The sequence below is a fragment of the Dipodomys ordii genome, unplaced genomic scaffold, assembly GCF_000151885.1.
Source record: "Dipodomys ordii isolate 6190 unplaced genomic scaffold, Dord_2.0 Scaffold1000002456, whole genome shotgun sequence".
NCBI classification, from domain to species: Eukaryota; Metazoa; Chordata; class Mammalia; order Rodentia; family Heteromyidae; genus Dipodomys; species Dipodomys ordii.
Window position 1 is genome coordinate 60,500 of NW_012286073.1, and position 24,417 is coordinate 84,916.

General features: G+C 40.8%; 1 protein-coding gene across 1 annotated transcript; it reads right to left on the minus strand.

Annotated features, from left to right (window-relative positions):
* Nucleotides 1-1,909: 1,909 nt before the first annotated feature.
* LOC106002827 (zinc finger protein 25-like) lies at nt 1,910-23,512 on the minus strand (the record flags this gene model as incomplete). The annotated part of the gene is made up of 6 exons (XM_013037596.1): nt 1,910-3,001; nt 3,089-3,189; nt 4,304-4,393; nt 4,964-5,090; nt 22,711-22,843; nt 23,316-23,512. Coding segments are annotated over 6 exons (1,740 nt in total), but the record flags the coding sequence as incomplete, so codon positions are not given.
* Between the last annotated feature and the right edge of the window lie 905 nt (nt 23,513-24,417).

Sequence of the window (24,417 nt, forward strand, 5' to 3'; positions counted from 1 at the left end):
GACCAACTAGACTTCACAGACATCTACAGAATATCTCACCCAGCAGCATAAGAATATACATTCTTCTCAGGAACAGATGACATTGATCTTGCATTGAAAGAAACTCAAGATTCCTCTCCCAACTTACTTGAGCTGATTGGAAACTGGCAAAGCAGCAGGCTATAATATTAACACAAAACATTCAGTAACTTTCCTGTGTGCCAACAATGATTAGAGTGAGGCTGAAATCAGTAAAGCAACCCCATTTGTAATTGCCTCATAAAAACAAAAGCTAAGAATTAACTTAATTAGATGTGAAGGACCTCTATGATGAAAACTTTTAAAACCTGAAGGGAATTTAAAAACTTATGCCTCTGGATTGGGAGGATCATCATCATGAAGATGGCAATACTACACAAAGCTATTTACAAATTCAACAATACCCTTCAAAATCTCAACAATATTTTTTAATTACATATGATCCCAAATGCATATGGAATTACTGGAGATGTTGAATAGCAAAAGCAGTCCATAGCGGGAAAAACAGTGCTAGAAGAGTATCAATACCAAGCCTCAAACGCTCTAACAAAGCTACTACTACTACTACTACTACTACTAGTAATAGAACCCACAGACCTGTGGGTAGCCTCCAAACATTTGATAAGGGAGACAAAAATCTCAAAATACAAGAAACCAATGATGCTGGCACAATTAGCTATACATATAGAAAACAATTAAATCCTTCTATATAACCCTGCAACAGATTAGTAACAATTAGATCAAGTGGATGACCAGATACCCTGAATATATTACAGGAAGGGATAGGGAAAACACTAAGTCTCTGTGGCACAGGTCAAAACTTCCTAAAGATCCAGAATTGAAACAAATCAAAGGAAAACCAGAAAAATGGGATTGCATAAAACAAGCTTTTCTGCATACCAAAGATCCTTGCTACATGTAGACATATGACTTCTGGCTAAATGTTTTTCTATATTTGTTATACTCAATTGTTTCTCTGCTGTATGTGTTCTCTGATGCAGTGAAGACTGACTTCTGATTTAGTAATTACACATTTGTTAAGTTCTATTTTCTACTGTGAGTCAGTTCTCTAAGGAATAGGAATGCCATCCAGGTGATTTTCTACATTTGTGCTCGTTTCTCTCTTCAAAATGACAGCCTGCTTTCTTGATGAAGGATTTTCCACATCTGCTACATTCATATGATCTCTGCTGTGTTTTCTGATACAAACTTAGTTTTGTGAAACTCTTGTTTTGCAACTTTCCACATTTGTTTCTTTTGTAACAGTTCTCTCTTGTGGGTGTCCAATGATAAAGCCTGAGCACTGTCTTCTGGGTGAAAGACTGCACACTGGGCTACATTCTTAAGGCTTCTCTCCTGTGTGAGTTCTTTGATGCAAACTGAGTTTTGTTTCAGGTGAGAAATTTTCCACATATATTACATTCCAAAGGTTTCACATGAGTTGCTAAAGTGTGAATGCTAGGTGAAGGATTTGCACATATACTACATTCCTAAGGTTTCTAACCTATGTAAATTATTATGCCTGCTGAGGTGTGAACTCTGTTTGAAGGTCTTTACATATGTTGCTTTCATAAGGTTTCTCTACTGTGTGTGTTCTCTGATACAAAGTGAGTTATGACTTCTGTCTGAAAGTCTGTCCAGTTTTTTACTTTCATAGGGTTTCTCATGAGTGTGTCCTCACATGAGTATTAAAGTTTGACTTCTGGGTAAAGGGCTTTTCACAATTCTTACATTCACAGGGTTTCTCTCCCGTATGACTTCTCTGATGTTTAGTAAGGTCTGCCTTGTAGGTGACTTTCTACATGTTGCATTCATAAGGTTTCTCTCCTGTGTAAACTATGATGTAAAGTGACATGTGACTGCTGCATGAGACTTTCCAGACCTGTTGCATTCATGTAGCTCTTTGGTGTATATTCTGATGTGATGTGAGGTGTATCTTCTGTCTGAACAACTTCCCACATTTGTTACATTCATAAGGTTTCTCTCCTGTGTGTATTCTCTGATGCAAAATGAGGGGTGACTTCCGTACAAAAGCCTTTCCACATTTATCACATTCACAAGGTTTCTCTCCAGTGTGTATTCTCTGATGTAAAGCAAAGTTTTCTTTCTGTCCGAAAGATTTTCCACATTTGTTACATTTATAAGGTTTCTCTCCTGTGTGTACAGTGTGATGAACAGCAAGTTGTGACTTCCAGGTGAAACACTGTCCACATTCCTTACACTCATAAGGTTTCTCTCCTGTGTGAGTTCTCTGATGCAAAGTAAGGTGTATCTTCTGTCTGAACGACCTTCCACATTTGATACACTCATAAGGTTTCTCTCCTGTGTGTGTTCTCTGATGCAAAAGAAGTTTTGACTTCTGTCTGAATGACTTCCCACATTCGCTACATTCATTACATTTCTCTCCTGTGTGTATTCTCTGATGCAAAATGAAAGGTGACTTCTGCACGAAAGTCTTTCCACATTTATCACATTCAAAAAGTTTCTCCTCTGTGTGTCTTCTCTGATGTAAAACAAGGCCATTTTTCTGTCTGAAAGACTTTCCACATTCCTTACACTCATAAGGTTTCTCTCCTGTGTGAGTTCTCTGATGCAAAAGGAGTTGTGACTTCTTTTTGAATGACTTTTCACATTTGTTACATTCATTACATTTCTCTTTTGGGTGATTTCTATGGGTGGAAAATTGCCTATATTCCTCATATTCATAGAGTTTTTCTTCTGTTGGTGTTTGAGGCTGTAAATTCAGGTCTGACATCTGAGAGGTAAATTCTGCACAGTGGATATACTCATTGGAATTCTCTGGATATTTGCTCTGAGGCTTCATGAGGTCTATTTCCTGACTGAAAGATTTGTCACATGCACCACATGTGCAATGTTTCTCTCTTGTGTATCTTTTCTCATGTGTAGTGGCTGTAGGTCTTAAGTTGAACAGTTTTCCACATAGACTACATTCAGGAGTTTTTCTTCCTCCCTGAAGTATTTTCTGAAAAAGAGAGCTGAGTTATAATAGCATTCTCTATATTCATTATGGTTATATTCATTCTGCCTTATGAAAAGTTACTAAACTCACTCCTTCCTCCACTGTATTACTATTTGTGACTAAGACTTCACATGGACTTTCATCTGGATTTTGCTGGCACATCTTATTCACGTCCTCCATTTCTTGGATATCTAAAATAAGTCAAAGAAAAAAAGACAAAACACAAATGAGATCCAAAGATTCCTTACTGTAAAGGTAAAGACATTTTTTTCTCATTCTAATTATTACATATTTTAAAATATCAGAGTAGGAATTGATTGGTGATAAATATATGCTTTTCTCCATAATGTCTTAATTAAGAAAGTAATACTGATGTTTTACAATGGAAAAGAATGTTTGTGTTTCAATTTTCTTCTTTTTATAATAGAGGAAATATTTCCTCAAATTACTTACCTATGTACTGTCAGAGTAGTAAGCTGTGTACGAACTATACCCTTTAGTATTCTTGGGGTTGTTTTCTCAATTTTTATTTTGTTGGGCATAAGGGAATAGTTGTTTTTTATTTCCTTGAAATAATTTATATATTTTGTTTTATTGTTTCTCAACCATTAGGTGAGGAACAAAAATATTTCCCATTCTCAGAAACCATAATATTGTTTATATATCACTTTGCCTATCAAGTAAGTAGGAATTGTTCCTAGAAGTAAGGTTTTACACCTACATCTCTTAAGTTCTAACTTCTTACTAAGAATTATGAGGTATCTATGGAAATTTTAATTTTTCTTTGTCTTCACTGTGGATCAAAGTCTTTTTAAAATTCCTTTTCTGATATTCCTGCCTATCAGAACCACGGAAGAACAAAGATTCTTCAGCTCATCAGCCAAATAATCATCCTCTCTAGACTAAAAGCTGCAGTTCTGAATCCCAGTGTATGTCTTCCAGCACTGATGATCTATTTTACTCATCAGGAGAACAGGCCTGGGGTACTGCTTATTTCTTCATACCTACATAGTCCTAGTTTCAAAGAAAATAAAATCTTATTTTCTACATTTCTTGTTTAGTTTTTCTGTTTCAGAATGATTTCCACAAAGACAAAGAGAATTGCAAACTTTATCTCTATAGCCACAACAAATTCAGTTAGTGTCCACATGAATTCTTGATTTACTAGTCTTTAACACAAAGGATCATCTATTTCTTTGCCACACAGGACTTAGAACTGGGAACATTATTGCTCAGAACAGTGCAAAACGAATCTACCAACAGGGCTCTGGCAAAAACATCACTACACAAGATGCTTTAACTCACTTGTGAAATTTTTGCTTGAGGCTTCTCTTATCCTTGGTTCTACTGCTTGCTCCAGTTTGACGATCAAGTTAGGTTTAGGAACACAGTGCCCTGTTAAGAAATAGTGAAGAATTATTGATTGTGCTGGGTCATCTTTGCTGTAAGATTTGACCGCCTATTCACAAGGTTGCTCCTAAATCTTGTTATTTCTCAATGACTCCATGGTTGACTTTCCCCCAGCTTTGGATTTATTTTTCTTTTTATGTGGTTTGAAATCAGCTATTTTGCTCAAGGCTAGCATTCTACCAGTTAAGAGTACCAGCCCCTCTTTCACTTTTTGAGTGGTTAATTGAAAATGAGTGTCATGGGGTCTTTTCTGCCATTTCTGTCTTCAAATCAAAATCCTCAGTTCAGCTTCCTGAGTAGCTAGGATAACAGGCCAGCTCCATTGTACCTAATTGCCAGTTTTGAATTATAAATACCCATTTTAAATCTGTGGTTTCCAGATCATCTTTCCAACAGTAATATACATTATATTCTAGATTGTATAACCATTTACAATAATATGCTCAAGGTTGGGAAGACAGTCTTCTGGAATGCTACATCTAAATAACATAAATATTCATATATCTACTAAAAACAAAGCACGTGACCTGACAAGTTAATGTGACTTTTGCTCACCCAAGGACACAATGTTACGGTAGATCTCCAGCATTACATCTCTATACAGGGTCCTCTGAGCAATGTCCAGGTACTGCCACTCCTCCCAGCTGAAGTCCACAGCCACATCATCAAATGATACTAGCTTCTGTAAGGACACATTTGTGTCAAGTAATTAGCCATGAGTCATGAGAACACCAAGGCTGGAATTTCATTCGTCTACAGGTATGCATTTCATCTTATATAAAAATGTTTGGAGCTTGCTGTGTTATCTATACAGTGGGAGAAAGAATGATCAAAGTAGAAATGTTTGCCACTGTATTAACTTGGTAATTAAAATACAAGGTTTCCTGCTGGGAAGGTGGCTCAGTATTAGAGTGCTTGCCTTGCATGTATGAGACTCTGGGTTTGATTCCTCAGCACCACATAAGCAGAAAAAGCCAGAAGTAGCTCTGTGGCTTAAGTGGTAGCATGCTAGTCTTGAGCTGAAGAGCTCAGGGACAGCACCCATGCCCAGAGTTCAAACCCCACAGACAACAAAAATAAAAAAAAATAGTTTCCCTAATACATCAGAACACATTTCTAAGGAGATAATAATAGCTTACTTTGATAAAATTTCTTATGTATCAGGGTGACAATGAAGTAAACAAGAAACTTTTCTTGCATTTTCATATTCTGCCTCACTTAAAAAGTGCTCTCACATAAGCAAGCACAACACATTCAGGATATTATATCGAATATATACCATATTCATCAACCTACGAAAAGTAGTGTTCATGTGAATGTAAAAGAGAGTTAACAGTACTCAAGAAAGTAGCTAATGACTGATTTGGACATTTTAAGATTTGACTTAGCACATAAAAATATTTTTGTTAACTGTTTTTGTTATTAAAATTGTTTAAAGTAGCATTGACTTTTATTTATTCATGTTAAGTCACCTGAAATGATATCTGCTGCATTTAATGCTCATTACTGTAAATGGTTGAACAAACCCACAGATGCCCAATATCTCATGGTTATATTCAACCCAGCCTCATTATGACTCCCACAACAGTACTTTATTTTGTAAACTGTAACCCACTATTACTCCCTTTTCCCCTTCCCCCCAGCTTCAAATGCACATGATAAAGAGGTTTAGTTAGGGAATGTACATGGAAAATAATAAAAACAGCTTTCCATTTACAAAATATATTCTCCATACTGATTAATTCAGGCAGTTAACTGGTTTATGAAACTTTATTGAAGAAAAATAAATCAATTACTAGCAGAGCTATCCATCACTTATCTAGTAACAACTTGCATCATTTATTCAGTGCTATATTAAGCAGTGTATTGGCAGACAGTTTAACTAATAGCTCCAAGCCTCCTAAGAATTTAAATGAAAATTACAAAATGTTTGACACCCTATTTTGAAATACAAAGGGTATTTGACTTCTAATTTCCACTCTCTGGAGAAGAACAGCTCACTTCTTTATTGACCAGTATAAAATACAACACATTTTCTGTTCTGCTGATACTATAAATTCAATATCAATTCTCCAGCCACATCAGTTAGGAGCATAAAGTACATGTAACCTCAAATCTCTAACAGTGGAAGGCTTCAACAAGAATGGATGCTGCTAGAATGTTGTTTCCTTTGATGTGACAACTGAGAATCCAGCTCCCACCCCCTCAGGTGGCTTCTTCATCATGTTAGAGTAGTGAGGAATGGTTTGGTTTCATAATCAGGTTAAGAGTGAATATAGGTTGGGTGGGGGTTGGGGGGAGGATGGGAAGGGATGGGAAGGGGAAACAAAGGAGGAGGCTACAATGCTTGATAAGAAATGTATTCATTATCTTGCCCATGTAATTGTAACCCCTCTGTACAGTATTTTCACAATAAAAAAAGCACAAAAAGAAAAGAAAAAGAAAGAGTGAATATAGGAAGTAGAGCTGTAGCTTGAGTGGTAGAGCGCTAGCCTTAAGCTGGAGAGCTGAGGGACAGTGCTCAGGCCCAGAGTTCAAGCCCCATGACCGACAAAAAAAAAAAGTGAACATACTGGCTGTATAATACAAACGCTAAACTTTAAAAAAAAACTTTGAGTGTTGGGCAACTGCTTTCTTGTAAATACAGTTTCTAAAAGCAGTTATTGTCCAAAGCTGGAAAAACTTAAGTCTACTCAGATGAGAATCTAAATGAATGGAGGGAGGGAGCTAAGTGAAAAATAAAATTGAAAAGAAAAGATGACGTCTGATAGGGGAGCAGCCAGACAAGAAATCAAAAAAGGAACAGTAGTTTCAAGTTCCTTCCAGCTATAATGCAGGTTATTCTGACTTTTAGGTAGCATCACATGACATACTTTTGATTCTATTCCTGAGCTACTCTGTTGTACTTGTCTCTGTCTGTTTTATTGTCCGTGCAATCTCTGGCACTAGGAGGTCATCTAGGATCAGATCACATAGCAGTGAACAAATGGATAAACAAACTTTAGAAATAGTTAAAGCAGGAGACCACTGTGACCTTAGAATATCAAGACAAATACTGTCAATATTGTTAATATTTGGATGCTAAATTCTTGTTGTAAACGCAACCTCAGGTGGTTTGTTGGGTAGTCTGTAGGAAAATGAATTGTCAAAAAAATACACCTCCATGATATGGGCTGTCATTACATAACAGAATATAAGAGAACATTATTCCTTATTAATCCATTTCAACACCATACTCTGTGCTTTTCTCCTGGCTCCTCACTATCAAAGGATCTGTCCCAAACTCTTGATTATCCAGGTGGCTGGGGAAAGACTATCTTCATCTTACACTGGCTTTCCCAGACACAGGCACAGAGGGGCCAGGGGCCCGTGGAGCAGTGGCCGCTGCCTCCTCCCCATGCAGCAGCTGATGCTTCCCCAGCCTGAAGAAATTCTAATGATTGAAATGTGGTCATAGATACCCTGATACTTCCTTCCTCTGTAAGAACTGCTACATGAACTTTTGTGAACACTGCATACCTCCTACAATAAGAAATTTAGGTGGCAGAGGAATAAAATGTTTCTTGACTACAATTGCATTTTATCAGTCCTTTATTGAAGGATGGAGGCAAAGGGCAAAAGGCTTATGGAACATTAAAAAATGACAAAAAATTGTGAAATATGACCACAAGCACAACAGAGAATAAAAAGGATAAAAAGTGATGCTACCTAAAACCTACAGAAGGAAATTTTAAAAGTTGAAATGAAATATAGTACTAATTTGTTTTGCAGAGGCTAAAAGGAAAGTCTTTTGATTCCCATTTTGAACCCCATTACAAAGGAAGAATGGCCAACAATCATCCTACCAATCCAGCCGTGCGTGACAATACCAGTGGTGAATGCTGACTAGCACACAAAAAGGAAATATATGTGTAAAGTGTTGAAAGAAAATAATCTTCAATAGATAATCCATTGGGTAGAGGAACTCTTCAGAAAATGTAGATTGGAGATATTTAAATGGAAAGATAATTCATTAATAACACATCTGCATTTTAAGACTGTTACAAAAAATTATCCTGCTTCTAACATGCATATACACATAGGACAAGGTCATTAAAAGGAAATCTGTAGAACATATGTTAGGTTTTAGGTAATCTAATTTTTTAAGATGCAATATACAAATGCACAAGTGTATTATACACAAAGTATTTGCACTAGGCATATGTATCAATTAATACTTTACTTGCTTGGTAAAAATGAAGGCCGGAGACCAACAAATTAATTCTACCAAAAGAAAATAAAAAGGCAATAAATTTAGGGCTGGGAACATGGCTTATAAAGAGTGCTTGCTTAGCATGCATGAAGTAATGGTTTTGATTCCTCAGTACCACATGAACAAAAAAAGCTGAATGTGGTGCTGTGGCTCAAGCAGTGAGTGCTAGACTTCTGGGAAAGAAGCTCAGAGAGAATGAATGCCCAGTCACTGAGATCAAGGAACTGTGCAAAAAAGGCAACAGAATTGTAATTTTTTAATCTTCCATGACTATTGGAAAAGTAACACTCCTCTAATTTATAAACATCAGGACAAAACATCAGCAGTAGCATACATATCACTGGCATTATTTCAAACTAAATGCTGTTTATAAAGTACTGAAGTATTAATTTTACGAAGACCAAAACAATGAGAGTAATTCTCAAGACAAACTTCCTAGGAAAAAATGAGATATAAAGCTAGGTTATAAACACATTACAGTTAAGTAATATATTTCTAAAAATCTATGAGTGAAATAAACACAAGGAAATTAGCATGGATATGGGAGAAATGTACATTATCACTATGTTTTATAGGCTATTAAAAGCAGTCACTTTGTTACTTCGCCTTTGAACTAAAAACAAATGTTTTTAACTATGTATGGTCTATTCACAGGTATATTTTCTGGAGGGTGGGGGAAAGTCATAGAATTCCAGGGAAACAGGGAAAAACTACAGCAGTGGAATTCATTAGACACTAATGAAAATAAACTATACAACTCATGATTAGAGAAGGGAGGGAGGAATTGTGAAAGTAAGGAAAGGAAGACCCTCTGTGAAAGGGAATATACTCATTACCTGACTCATGTAATTGTAATCTCTCTGTATCTCTATAACAATAAATTAAATTAATTATAAAACAATCCTTCCATGTAGTTGTGCTAGCCTAAACTGTTTGCTTAGTGAAGAAAATATACCAGTTAGAATAGTTACAACTATTAGAAATAAAATACAAGACTTAATTTGAAACGTGAAATATTGGAATTGAGGTTGAATATTAATTCTATATAAACCAGTAACAATAACCTTGTTTTAATATCAAATTAACTGTTAGTATTAAATGTTCAGGTAAGAAAAGCAAATCAAAACAAGGGCTCTAGCTCAAGACTGTTATCAGACCCTACCTACTCAAGGAGGCTGAGATCTGGAAGCCAGCATGGTAGACACCTCAAATTCATTTGAAATTTTGGAGTTGAGGTTGAATATTAATTCCACATAAGCCAGTAACAGTATGTGCTGGTAAGAAAAACAAAAACAAGTGCTTCAGGAACGAGAATGTATCCTAGTTACTAAGGACGCTGAGGTCTGGAAGCAGCCTTGGTGGACAACTCAAATTAAGTAGCTAATAACAGGTTGGAGGCATGGCTTAAATGAGCGTGTCAACAGTGATTGAGGAAGCTGACTGACTGAGTTCAAGATCTAGTACTAGCACAAGAAAGCATCGTCGGGGCTTTGACACTAATTGTGGCAACACAGTAAGTCCTCAGACATACAGAGAAATGAAAATGAGTGGAGTGAGGAGAGGAGAGAAAAGGGGCAGAGAAAAGAAGAGCTGACAAGACAGTAGTGGAAAAAAAGGGAAAAAGAAGAGAAGGGAAAGGAAAGAAGAGAGGAAGGGAGGAAAGTTTCATGACATTAGACTTGACAGTGACTCCTTTGATAGGACACCAAAAGTGTTTGATACTAAACAAAAGCAAATTTAGTGCATATAATTAAAACATTGTATAGCAGAAGGTGTGATCAACAAGGAAGAGAAAGCATGGTATTAGTTTTTCTCTAAATAGATTACTAGCCAAAGTGAATTAAAACATAAAACAACGGGGCTGGGAAGGTGGCTCAGTGGTAGAGTGCTTGCCTTGCATGCCTGAGGCCCTGGGTTTGATTCCTGAGCACCATATAAGCAGAAAAAGCCGGAGGTGGCGCTGTGGCTCAAGTGGTAGAGTGCTAGCCTTGAGCTGAAGAGCTGAGGGGCAGCACCCAGGCCCAGAGTTCACATAAAACAAAATCCTATAATTACCCATCCCCCCATGATACAAAATCTAATTTAAAAATGGAAAACACTGAAGCGACTTTTCTAAAAAGTATACAGGTAGCTCATTAAATATAAAAAAGTTCAATGTCAATAGTTATTAGCAAAATTCAAATCAAAATGAAATATCTACTTCTTCATACGCACTTTTATTAAACAAAAACAAAAAAGTTTCCAAAGTCTAACAACTGTTGAGAAAGATGTGAAAACAAAGTGAATTTTGATGCATTTCTGGCAGGAATGTAAAAAAATCAACGATGGTATGGAGACTTCTAAAAGAACTAAATATAGAATTACATAGGAATATGGTCTAGCACTTCTATTTCTAGATTTATACCAATGGAAGTGAAAGCAGGGACTAGAACAATTATTTGGAGAATCACTACACAACAACTACTCACAATAACCAAAAGACAGAAGCCTGGAAAGAATAGATAAGTGTGTTTAACAGGAAGAAAACTTTAATACATTTTACAGCAGGGATAAATCTTGAATACAATAAGCTACATAAAATACACCAGGCATCAAGTATCAGCCATGGTATGATTACCCTTACTGCTCTTCCATGGATCAACAAACTCATAGACCCAGTAACTATAATGGTTCCAAAGACTGGTAGGAGCTGCGTATTTAATGATTTTTACAGCTTCATTTATGAAAGGTAAAAAATGCTATAGATGGATGGAAGGCATGACCATAAAACAATGTGGCCATATGTAATGGTTAATGTAGCCAAAAAGGATGGAATATACCTATACTCCCTGAATTTGGGATTACCAGCCAGCCTAGGCTACATAAAATTTCAAGAGCAAGCTAGACTACATAGCAAGACCTGTCTTCAAAGGGAATACGGAAAAATCAAACCATAAGAAAAATGTCAATTCTAAGAGCCACTGCAGCAAAGGAAAATTTGTAAGAAAAACTAGTTCTCAGACACAGCATTCGAAGAAAAGTAAAAAGTGAGAGACAGATGGAGGGAAGACAGGCTGGGAGAAACAAAATTCAGAAAGAAAAATAGATACATAAAGAAAGATACAAATAAGCAAAGCTAGAGAGCAGAAAACAAAGATTGAAACAGAAAATAGTAGGGGGGGGGAGGGAATCTTGTGAGGACACCTTAGAAAAAATAGAGGGATTTCTAGAAAAATCATAGACCATATCATCGCCTATAGCCTAAGTTTCAAGTAAGAAAATGACCATGAAGCAGTCCAATAAGGTATGAAGAGTAATTTAAGTACATATTGCCTACTCAGTCCTCTAAAACATTCAAAGACTTCATTAAGATGGTTCAATGTTACTCATGAGGATGGGATCTCTGACAAGTTGCTAGGGAACCTTCATCTTCCCCATGAGATGTCACCTCCTCTAGGTTGTTGAATCACATAACAGTGTGACCACTTTTTCTCACATAAGAAAAACTAGAAACAAGGTGAAGCAAATCTGCACTTAACATAGACAGAATGTCAGACTTTATAATATGCTAAACCTAATAGCCATCTTTATGTGATTTATGAACATGTTCCTGAAGCTGGAGCTGTTTTTCGGTTTTTAAATCTTGGACACCTTTAAGTTCATAAGATGGAATGTAATACAAAATGAGAAATAAAATGCAACTCACCAGAGAATCTTTCATTCTTTCTTGCTGTTGACAATGAACAGAAGATTCAGGAAGCATGGCTGGGAGAGCAGGCAAATGAAGTAGTCAGGAAAGAACCTGTGTAATTTTACTGAAATTTTCCTGCTCGAAACATTATACATGGGAGGAAAGGCCTTCTTATGGGAGAAGAATCTTTTATGTCTCAAGTAAAGCATCAAACTCTCCACTAAAGACAAATCCACAGTCCTTAGTTGCTAGATACTGTTAGCCCAATAAGCTTCTTTCCCATAGCTAAGCATGCTCCTTCCCTTTCCCACAGCTTGGCATGCTCCCTTCCTGGTCAACACTAGGCAGTTAATAATCAGCCTCCCTCCAAGCCCCCTTTATCTTGAGATGGCACTCTTCTGGGGTAGCTACTATGATATAGGGCAGCAAGAACTCCCTAGAGTGACCTTAAGGTCTGGGCAGCTGCAGAGCCCCTTATCTACTATTTGGGCAGCAGCCATAAATCCTAGTCCACCATGATGGATCCCTTGGTCCACATGTCCACACTGGGGTCTCCACCTCCTAGCCCCTAGTTATATAGGTCACCGCAAACAATAGCCGGCACTTCTCACTCTTCACTTGTGAGAAGGGGTCTTGCCAGTTCCACTGCTGTCAAAACTTTCTTTGTTCTTTGTACCTGGATGTTTGCATGGTTTTCTGGCAAAGTCTAATATACCCTAACAGATAGCACAAAATTTCTCTGTTAATGTACGTACGGAATTCATAAAAACTGATGTTCCCACAAAAATAATTGAATAATCAAAAAGTCATATCTTCACTAAAACTCAAATACACTTAGAGATGTATGATCTATTATTCTACTAATGCAAAGATATCCTAGGACTCCACTGAGCATTTGTATTCTAACATTCATTTACATATTTAAACACCATGGAGAACACAAATATTGTAACTCAGTATTTTTCACCTAAATTTATAGAGGGAAAATGTATACAACACATATTTTTTGTGTTATACTGTTTCAATGATGATTGTCAGATGGCACATTTCCTTGTATCCAAATATTGAGAGTGCCCTCATGAGGGCAGAGAATCAAGGACAGTTATGATTCCTGGAGAGTTGTCAGATTGTCTGAAGAACTCTTGGGCTTTCAGTGACCTTGAAGGTAAATTAAAAAGGCTTAGGGACAGGCACTGGTGGCTCATGCATGTAAACCTAGCTGAATCAGGAGGCTGAGATCTAAGGATCATGGTTCAAAGACAGCCTGGGAAGGAAAACAAGTGGAATCTTTTCTACAATCGACTACCAAAAACCTGGATATGGAGCTGTGGCTCAAGTGGTAGAGCATGAGTTTTGAGCCAAAAAGCTCAAGGGCATCATCCAGATTTGAGTTCAAACCCTAGGAATCACACACACACACACACACACACACACACACTCAATAGACCTGTCAGACAGTGACTCTCATTTACATGCCTATGTCCCTTCAATGCACTTCCATGGAGACTGAAGGAATGCTGGGGAAAAGGGATATACTCAGTGAAGACAGTATGTGGACAGTGGACAGAGAAGAAGAATAGACAGCAATGAAGGAGTGATGCTTCCTCAAGGTTTCCAGGGAGTCCATGAAATGATTATATGTAAGGCGTATGATGCTCTAGGGGATCAGCAGAAGAAGAAAAGGATAACAGGGTGATATGGGGTTCTGTGCAAGCTGAACTTGGAGAGCCTTGAGTTGCAGTGAACAACCTCCTCCTGCTCCCCTAATCCATTTGATCATCCTTCTATTTTGCTTTCTCCTCTAAAGAAAGCCACAGGTGTTGAGTGCTGAGGAGCAGAGCCATGGAAATGGTAAAAGGGTCAGAGGGCGTTGCTCAATGGGCATCATTGGCACCCACCAAAGCAGCAGTGGTTCTGAATCTACACCAGCCATGCTTCATGGCCTGCATGCAGAGGCCAAAGAGAACAGAGAGACCATAGGAAAAAACTGTGCAGGTGTGCCAATTCTGGGGCTTGAACTCAAGGTCTGGGCCCCCTCCTTGATCTTTTGTTTAAGGCTAGTGATCTACCACTTGAGTGACACCTCCATTTCTGGCTTTTCAAAAGGTGGTTAATTGGAGATAAGGGCCTCACAGACTTTCCTGCCCAGGCTGGCTTTAAACCTTGATTATCAGATCTCAGCTGCCTGAGTAGCTAGGATTATAGACGTGAACCACTGGTCCCTGGCTTAGGAAGGAATCTTAATCACACTCAATCCTCTAAGTATTGATTAGTGGTATGTACTGTCACTTCTGCACAATGCAGGATTTTTTTTTCTGGCCCTGGGGTTTAAAATCTTGATCTGGGTGCTATCCATGAGTTTTTGTTCTCAAGGCTAGCACTCTACCACTTGAGCCAAAAAGCTCCACTTCCAGTTTTACAGTGGTTCATTGGAACTAAGAGTCTCACAGGGACTTTCCTGCCCAGGCTGGCTTTGAACTGTGATTCTCAGATCTCAGCCTCCTGAGTAGTGAGGATTACAGGAATGAGCAACTGGTGCCCAGCTAATGAAAGAATTCTGGAGACAGTAAGTAAGTGAGGAAAAATGACTGCTGTTAAAAGGTAGAGCCTGTCACAGGGCTCACACAGTAGCTACGATTACAGACATGAGCCATGGGTACCTGACATGACATGTGTATTCTTGTTTTGGATGTAAGCATATTTGTTTTGGTAAAATGTACCTTTCTCATTGGTGGCTTAGGCCTGTTTCTTAGCTACTCAACTAATTATCAAAAGGCCAGCAATGGAGCTTAGACTCAAGTGGTAGAGCATTAACCTTGGGCAAAAAAACAAAACAAAACAAAAACAAACAAAAAAACAGCTTAGGGAGAGTACTCAGGCCCGGAGTTCAAGCCCCAGGACCATTAGACACAGACACAGACACACAGAAACACAAAATAACAATATTGCAAATGTACTCAGAACACCATTATTCTACAAACAGAAAAACTTGGGCTCAAAAAAAAATGGCTGGGAGCTGGTACCTCATACCTGTGATCCTAGCTACCCAGCAAGCTGAGAGCTGAAGATTACAATTCAAAGACAACCTGGGCAGGAAAGTCCATGAGACTCTTATCTTCAATTAACCACCAGAAAACCAGAAATAGAGCTATGGCTCTAGTGGTAGAGTAGCAGTCTGGAGCCAAAGAGCCCAGGAACAGTGTTCAGATACTGAGTTCAAGCTTGGCCAGTGGTGAGCAGAAGAGCCACAAGCAGGCACATCTCCTTCAGTGAAAGGCCCTCTGGCAGTCCATAAATCCAGCTAGGTCCTGCTGATCCTGTTTACTGGATTAGTTGACTGAATAACTCTATATACAACATCACCCCCCCCCCTGTGACTTACAGAGCTGCTCTGGAAGGCCCCAAGGTCTGACCGATGTGGACCCCAGGGGAGGGTTAACAACTGTTGTCTAAGCCACTCAGCTTGCAGAGATGATCAGTTCTGCCCTTTCCATTGGGCAGAGCCACTTCTACACCCAGCTTTGACCCTGTTCTGCATCTTGCAGGCTCCATTAAAGGCAAAAAGTTCTGGCAATTTTAGGAACATCCATTATGTCAGAATCTAAAAGCTGGGTGCCAGTGGCTCACATACACCTGTAATCCTAGCTATTCAGGAGCCTGAGATCTAAGGATCACGTTTCAAAGTCAGCTCACGTCAGGCAAGAAAGTTCATGAGAGTTTTCAGGGATTTTTTGTTGTTCGTGGAGTTTGAACTCGGCCTGGTTGCTGTACCCACCAAAACTCCTATTCCTCAGGGCAAGTTGTCTACCACTTTAAATCACAGTAGGTTGCTAATTGGAGATAAAAGCCCTGTTCTGGCTGGCTTTGAACCTCAACATCAGATACCAAGCTGAGTAGCTAGGATTACAGTGTGAGCCACTTGAGCCTGGCCTAAAAAAACCAAAATGGAGGCATGGCTCAAGTGGTAGCATCAGCCTTATCTTGAATACAAAAGGAAGAACTCACTCACAGAGGCTGAGTTCCAGCCACAGTATCAGCATGTGTACACATGCGTGCAGGTGCATACATATACACACACACATAGTAGTTTAACAGTGCTTAAAAAAGAAACCAACAATGAAGCTGGGTGCTTGTGGCTCATGCCTGTAATCCTAGCTACTCAGGAGGCTGAGATCTGAGGATCATAGTTCAAAGCCAGCCCAGGCAGGAAAGTCTGTGAGACTCCTATCTCTAATAAACCACTCAGAAAACTCAAAGTGGCACTGTGGCTCAGGTGGTAGAGTGCTAGACTTAAGCTGAAGAGCTCAGGGACAGAGCCCAGGCCCAGAGTTCAAGCCCCATAACCGACAAAACAAAACAAAACAAAACCCAACAATGACAAATTATAGGTGAGTTGTGAGAGAACAAGTAAGGTAAATTTGGAGGCAAATGAAGCTGACATCTGTGATGGTTAAATCTTGAGGATGAACTTAATTGAGATTGATTGGTTTAGATGCATCAGGCTGATGAGTAAAATGAGTAAAACACACCTTTGTGTGGGGGGGGGGGTTGTGCTGGATATCAGATTAACTGAATCTCTCCTGCATATAGGTCGCACCATTCCATAGGCAGGCTTTCCATATGAAATTAAAGTGGGGTGGGGAAGAGAATACTGCAATGGAGGCAGCCATTCTCTTTCCCACTCTTACCCGTTCCCCTAACTCCCTGGCTACCATGAGTTGTTCTGCTTTGCCAAGATTGTCTCTGACATCAAGCAAAAGAAATCCTTTTTCCCTTAGGTTATTTCTGTCAAGTATTTTGTCGCAGCAACAACAAACTATATTACTAACACAAAACCCTATCTTTTCTATTTTTGTCTCTTACTTTTTCGCTAGTCTTGGGGCTTGAACTCAGAGCCTGAGCACTGTCTGTGAGCCTCTTTGTGTTCAATGAAGGCTAGTGCTTTGGGGCTGGGAAGGTTGTTCAGTGGTACAGCACTTGCCTTGCATGCATGAGGCCCTGGGTTCGATTCCTCAGCACCACATAAGCAAAAAATAAAAAAGCCGGAAGTGGCACTGTGACACAAGTGGTAGAGTGCTAGCCTTGAGCTGAAGAGCTGAGGGACAGCGCCCAGGCCCCAGGACCAGACCCCCCCCACACAAAAAAAGGCTAGTGCTTTACCACTTGAGCCACAGTTCCACTTCCAGTCTTTTCTGAGTAGTTTGAGATAAAAATCTTGGCGGGCACTCGTGGCTCACGCCTGTAGTTCTAGCTACTCAGGAGGCTGAGATCTGAGGATCAAGGTTCAAAACCAGCCCAGGTAGGAAAGTCCTTCAGACTCTTATCTCCAATAAGCCACTAGAAAACCTGAAGTGGCGCTGTGGCTCAAACGGTAGAGCGCTCAGCCTTGAGATGAAGAGCACAGGGACAGAGCCCAAGCCCAGAGCTCAAGCCCCACGACCGACAAAAACAACAACAAAAAAAAAAAACAAAGAAAACCTTACAGACTTTCCTGTACTGGCTGGTTTGAACTATCATCTTCAGATGTTAGCCGCCTGAGTAACTAGGATTACTGGCTCCACACACTGATACCTGCCAACTTCCACCTCTACCTCTACCTCTTCCTCTTGGTTCTTCTTCCTCTACCCTCACCTCCCTCCTCCTTCCCACCATGCTAAAAATGTACAGAATACCACTGAATGAGACACTCGGCCCAAGGTTGCCATCTTCACTCAAATGAACTATAAAGCTGACTTTAATGGGTGAACTTGGTAATAAATTATCCCAGTCTTACAGACCTGGCCACTGGAACACAGAACAAATGATTGGCCAGAGACAAGATCACAAAACTTGAATCTTGGCCATACAAACATCTCAATCCAAATTCAATAGTGAACATGAGACTCAAATCCAGGCTGTCTCCTCACCAGACAGAGCCATGTTCTTAATCACACCTGTGAGTGTTGATTCCTTGGTACAGGAATATGATGGGATGACAAAGGCCACACACAAATGGAGTATTATTTGAGGGTGAGCTTTGCTAAAAGATAAAAGCCCCAGCTCTGGCATTTACTAACTTGTGACATCATAGACAAGTCATTTTAATTTTTTTGCCTCTGTTTCTACATCTGTAAAATGGAGATAATCAGAGCACCTTCCCTCATAGAACAGCAGGTCTCCAGCAAGGTGCAGGGGCTCCTGCCTGTAATCCTAACTACTCAGGAGGCTGAGATCAGAGGATTGAAGTTCAAGGCTAAAGAGCAGCAAAGTCTGTGAGACTCTCATCTCTAATTAATCACCAGAAAACCAAAAGTAGTACAGTGGTTCGAAGTGGTAGAGAACTAGCCTTAAGCAGAAGAGCTCAGGGTCAGTGCCCAGGCACTGAGTTTAAGCCTGATAACCAAAAAAAAAAAAAAAGAGCAGGCTGGGAGCTGGTGGCTCACGCCTGTAATCCTAGCTACTCAGGAGGCTGAGATCTGAGGATCACGGTTCAAAGCCAGCCCGGGGAAGGAAAGTTCATGAGACTCTTATCTCCAATAAACCACTAGAAAACCAGAAGTGGTGCTGTGGCTCAAGCGGGTAGAGTGCTCGCCTTAAGCTGAAGATCACAAGGACAGCGCCCAAGCCCAGAGTTCAAGCCCCACGACTGACAAAAAAAAAAAAAAGAGCAGGTTCCACTCATGAGTTTAAGATAGTATATTAAGTTCAAAGCCAGCCATGGCAACTAAATCTGAGAGATTAATCTCCAATTAACCTGCAAAAAGCCAGAAGTATAAGTGTGGCTCAAGTAATAGAGGACCAGTTCCAAGCAACCACCCACTGCCTTTGTTCCAACTTGGCACAGGCCCAGCACAAATGGTCCAACAACAGATATTTGGTGGTGAGAAACTGAATGAGTGAACTTTACACCTCCTGCCAACCTTTCTTTCCAGCCCCTCTCTGGCTGCAATGTTAATTATTCTCTCATTGTGTGAAAATAAGTATAGCATAAAACATGCTATATGAACCAAGTAGAAGTATATACTTCAGTGGCTTTAAGTACAGTCACATTTCAAGCAACCTCACTGATATCAACTTCTAGAACTTTCTCAGTATCCCAAACTGAAATTGGGTACCTATTAATTAGCAGCACCCATCCATGCCTTTTCCCAGCCTCTGGAAACCCACCATTCTACTTCCTGAGGTTGAGATGAGAGGATTGCAGTTCAAAGCCAGCCTGGGCAGGCAAGTCTGACACTCTTACCTCCAGTTAACAAGAAAAAAAAATCAAAAACATAAAACAGAAATAGAGATGGGGCTCATCTGGTAGAGCACCAATTGTGAGGGGGAAAAAACAATAAAAAATATGAGGTGGGGCTGGGGATTTAGCTCTTGGAGAAGCCTGTCCTGACAAGTACAAGGTCCTGAGTTCCATCCCCACCTCTGACATGACAACAACAATAACGACCACAAGTAGTACACAAAACCTATTTATGCCCAGAGGCAAGATAATCACTACCTCATCCTTCTTTACAAATATGAACTGGGTGCTGTTGGCTCATACCTGTAATCCTTGCTGCTGCTACTCAGGATGCTGGGGATCACAGTTCAAAGCCAGCCTGGGCACAAAACTCCATGAAATTCTATCTTCAGTAAATTACTCAGAAAAAGCTGGAAATAGAGCTGTGGCTCAGTGGTAGCCTTGAGAAAAAGACTCTCATGGATATTTCCCTAGTTCCTGAGTTCAAGCCCCAGCATCAACAACAACAAAATAGAATATGAGGTCCTGTGTTTAGGCAACTGCACAAGTACGTGTAGACACACAGACACAGAGCATAGTGCCAGCCCCAACCTGACCAACTAAATCCAAGTCTCTGGGGCTGCCTCCAGGTGGTTTGCATTTTAGCCAGCTAAGCCAGGTGCTGGTGGCCCACATCTGTTATCCTAGCTATTCAGGAGAGGCCAAGATCTGAAAATCATGGTTCAAACCAGTCTGGGCAGGAAAGTTCATGAGACTCTTATCTCCAATGAGCCACCTAAAAACCTAGAATTAGAGCTGTAGCTCAAGTGGTAGAACTGAGCAAAAAAGCCCAGTTTATAGTACCCAGGCCATGATTTCAAGCCACAGCTGGCACTATAAAGTACAGAAAGACCCACCAGTTAGTAAGCAAAAGAGCACAACTGCATTCACTCCAACACCAGTCTCTCCATGGCTCATATAGGTGGAAAAGAGAGAGTGTTTATTTGTGCCAGTGCTGGAGCTTGAAGTCTGGGTCTGGGTGCTCTCTCATAACCTTTTCTCTCTAGGCTGATGCTCTACTACTTTAGCCGCAACTCACTTCCAAGGGAATGAAAGTTAAATTAAAAAGCTGTACATGCCCAATAATTAGATAGCCTTGGGCACAATTCCAGGAAGGCCAATGGTAATCTAGCTCATGGTGGGGATCTTAAACAAGTTCAAGCCCCACAGAACCCTAGTTTCCTTATAGGTTTCTGGAATGAGAGTCCTACTAGCCCCTAGAATTGCCAGCCATAGCCCAGTACTCTTAAAGTCAACAAGAGTAACTTTGTGTTTCAGTTTTGTTTTATTTTGGGGACTGGTCCTAGGGCTTAAACTCAGGGCCTGGATCCTGTCCCTGAGCTTCTGTGCTCCTATCACTTGAGCCACAGATCCACTTTGTGGCTTTTTGGTAGTTAATTGGAGAGCAAAGTTTCAGACTTTTCTGCCAAGGCTGTTTTTGAATCATGAGCTCAGCTCTCAGCCTCCTGAGTAGCTAGGATTACAGGCATGAGCTACTGGTGCCCAGCTAACTAACTATATTCCTTTATTAACTAGCACTCTGGTAATCCATAAGGCCAGGGCCCACTGAGAGACCCTGGAGCTAGGCTCATACCTAGGACCCATCACCCTGAAGTGGGGGTGAGCTTCTCTAGAGGCTGCTGAACCTCCCCTGCTGCCAGCTCCATTCCTCCAGGATAAGGCCAGACCTGTTAATCATCCCTGCTGAGGAGAGCTTAACCCTGCCTGCAGGCCCTGGGCTAGTGTTAGCAGCCCTGGTTACCAGCTTTCCTCCAGTTCCCATATGAAGTTGGGAAAGAGGAGAGGTCTCAAAGAGAGATCCGGGCTAGGTGATCTGTGGCTCACCTCCTTTCCCCACTGCACATGCTACAGAGGCTCCCTCCACTCCCAGTTCCATTGTGGTTGTTAGGAAGCAACAGTTTCATTTAAGTCTGTCTTTCTGACTCTGACAACATGTATGAAATGCAGAGGGTCCAGCATATGCATACAACTCACACAATTCAAACACTGACAAGGGCAATTAACTGCTACAGGACGTACTTCTAGCTGCCAAGTTAACCTCAAGGTATTAACTAGAGCATTTGCTAATCTCCATTTGATTAGCCCTATGGCTAATCAACACACCAGAACAGCCAGAGACCAGCCAGAGACTGAGGAGAAAGGAAAAGCATCAACCTCAAAAATTCAGCCTCTTAGGCTGGAAAGGTGGCTCAGTGGTAGAGCGTTTGCCTTGCATGCATGAGGCCCTGGGTTCCATTCCTCAGCACCACATAAGCAAAAAGATAAAAGCCAGAAGTGGTGCTGTGGCTCATGTGGTAGAGTGCTAGCCTTGAGCTGAAGAGCTGAGGGACAGCACCCAGGCCCAGAGTTCAGGCCCCATGACAGGACCCCCCCCAACAAAAAAAAATTCAGCCTCTTCCTTTGAGGCCAGCCAACAGTCAGTCAAGTCAGATCCTGATACACAAATTACCCACTTCTTATGGGACCAGGAAAAATCCCATAAGCAAATCTGAAATGCCCTACTATAGGAAGCAATTTAAGTATCCATAGACTTGCTAGGAGATAAGGGAGTTGGAATGATGTGAGGGAGCAGGCAAAGCCAGGTGCCAATGGTTCACACATGCCATCCTAGCTACTCAGGAGGCTGAAATATGAGAATCCTTGTTCTAAGCCAGTGAAATCTGTACGACTTATCTCCAATGAACCACCAAAAAGCCAGAAGTGGAGCTGTGGATCAGGCGGCAGAGCACAGGCCATGAGTGAAAAACACTAAAGGACAGCACCCAGGCCCTGAATTCAAGTCCCAGGATCTGAACACATGAACACACACGAACACACACACACACACAGAGAAGAGAGAGAGAGAAATGCAAATTTAGCCTAATGCATGTACACAGGTACAGGTACATGATTAAGTTTCAAAAAGGCAATAACAAAAATGATCACAGTTTGGAATGGAAAAAATACCAAGTCCCGTCAATTCAGAGGAGAGGAGGAAGGCATGTGGCATTCTACCCTCAAGGAATTGTGCTTTGGGACATTTTGGGGGATCCTTCCACCAGGACACCTCCATACTCCTGGAGAGTTAAAGGTGGCAAGTTCCTCAAGAACCAGAAACTCACTTTCACCCTATCCAAGGCCTGAAGCTCCAAGAGGATCTCTGCACTCACTCCCAAGGAATACACAGGATCTGAGAAAAAAATAGGAATGGGGAAAGCCAAATAGGGAGAGGGCAGCAGGGAGGCCCAGGGGCCCCTGTGCAAATGGTAAAATGAAAAAGGGACTGACCTGAGCAGAAACAACAGGATCAGATGAGGTGGGGGGGATGAGGGAGGAGAGCAGAGATGAGGAGGGAACCAGTCCTACAGAAGGCATCACACCCTGGGACACAGGGTTCTCCCCAGAAAGAGAACATTGGATGAGGTCAGGGGAAGGGGACGAGAGAGGGCAACAGAAAGGAGGACTGACTGTAAAGCATGGAAATTTGAAATAAGAGTTCCAGACTGGGGCACCAAGGGCCCTGGGTTCTAATTCTGATTCAATTGAGTGGACACATTTTCACCCTCAATTTGCCCCATCTGGGGAAAAAAAGCGGGGAAAGTGCAGATGTTCCTCCTGCTGCCTCTGAGGACTCCGACAGGAGGAGAAGGAGCAAGAAGGGGCAGCAGAAAAGTATTTGGAGAAGGGGGAAGCAGCATTCCATGCCATACCGGACCGAGGCACTCACCTGCCCGCAGCTAGAACCAGCACTTTTTCTGAACCCCCACAGGTGCCACCCAGCTGCCTCTCACGGTCCAAAGCCCACAGCCCCACATTGGGCAGGAAGACCAGGGCCACCAATACCACCGCCTGAAAAAGCCCCTTCAGAGCCCGGCAGCCCTGCTCCGCACTAGCTATTTTGTGAGCTATCCCTGAAGCCACATTCTGGAATATGAAATACTGGAGTCTTTATTACACAGTTAACAGGCTGCAGGCTGCCCGTTGTTACCAAGGCCCACAGCCCCTCAAATACACATAACACAGCTAGCAAACATGCCAAAGAAGGAAGAAATAAAAACAATACCAACAAGGCAATTCAGCTTCCATGGAGATCTGAATTACCATGGCATGATGACCAAAGATGAGACAGGACCCAGCACTCAACTAGGGAGACACACGTGGCAAGACTTAAGCTGGTCTGGGCCCCACGACCAACCCACCCCCCCCAACAAAAAAAAACAAAAAACAAAAAACCAGAAAGTAGAGAATATCCATGTTAGTAACATTTTAAAGTTGCAAATGCCATAAAAGTGCACAAAAATAGGACCAACATGTTCCTATAAGGTATTTTAAGGAATGTTTATGCCTTATTAACTTCAATTTCTAAGAGGAATTTCCTAAGTGAATTATTACTTTTTTAAGAAGATTGTGGCAAATGGGTAATACTAGCTAAATCTTCAGGATATATAACATCTGCAAAGCATACAGCCTTGAGCAATATATATTTTCTCAAGGTTTCTTCTACAATTTTCTTAGAAGGCCAAAGGTCTCTTCAACACCCTGAACTGCCAGGAAGTACCAACATGTTAGAGCTAGCATCAGCAAATCCACAGATGGGGCACTGAAGGTAAGTATGACAGATTACATACTATAAATAATTGTGGAAAGAGGCTGAATAAATCATTGAGAATTGGATTAGGGATTAGTACCTAGACTGATACTTTCAGTTGTGATAGTTTTCCTTCTACCCTAAACCATATCCTCCTGTGCCCTCTGATAACTATGCTCTGGCTTATTCCTCAGCTCAGCTCACCTTCCCTCCTGAAAGTTGGTCTAAACCTTTCAAAAGC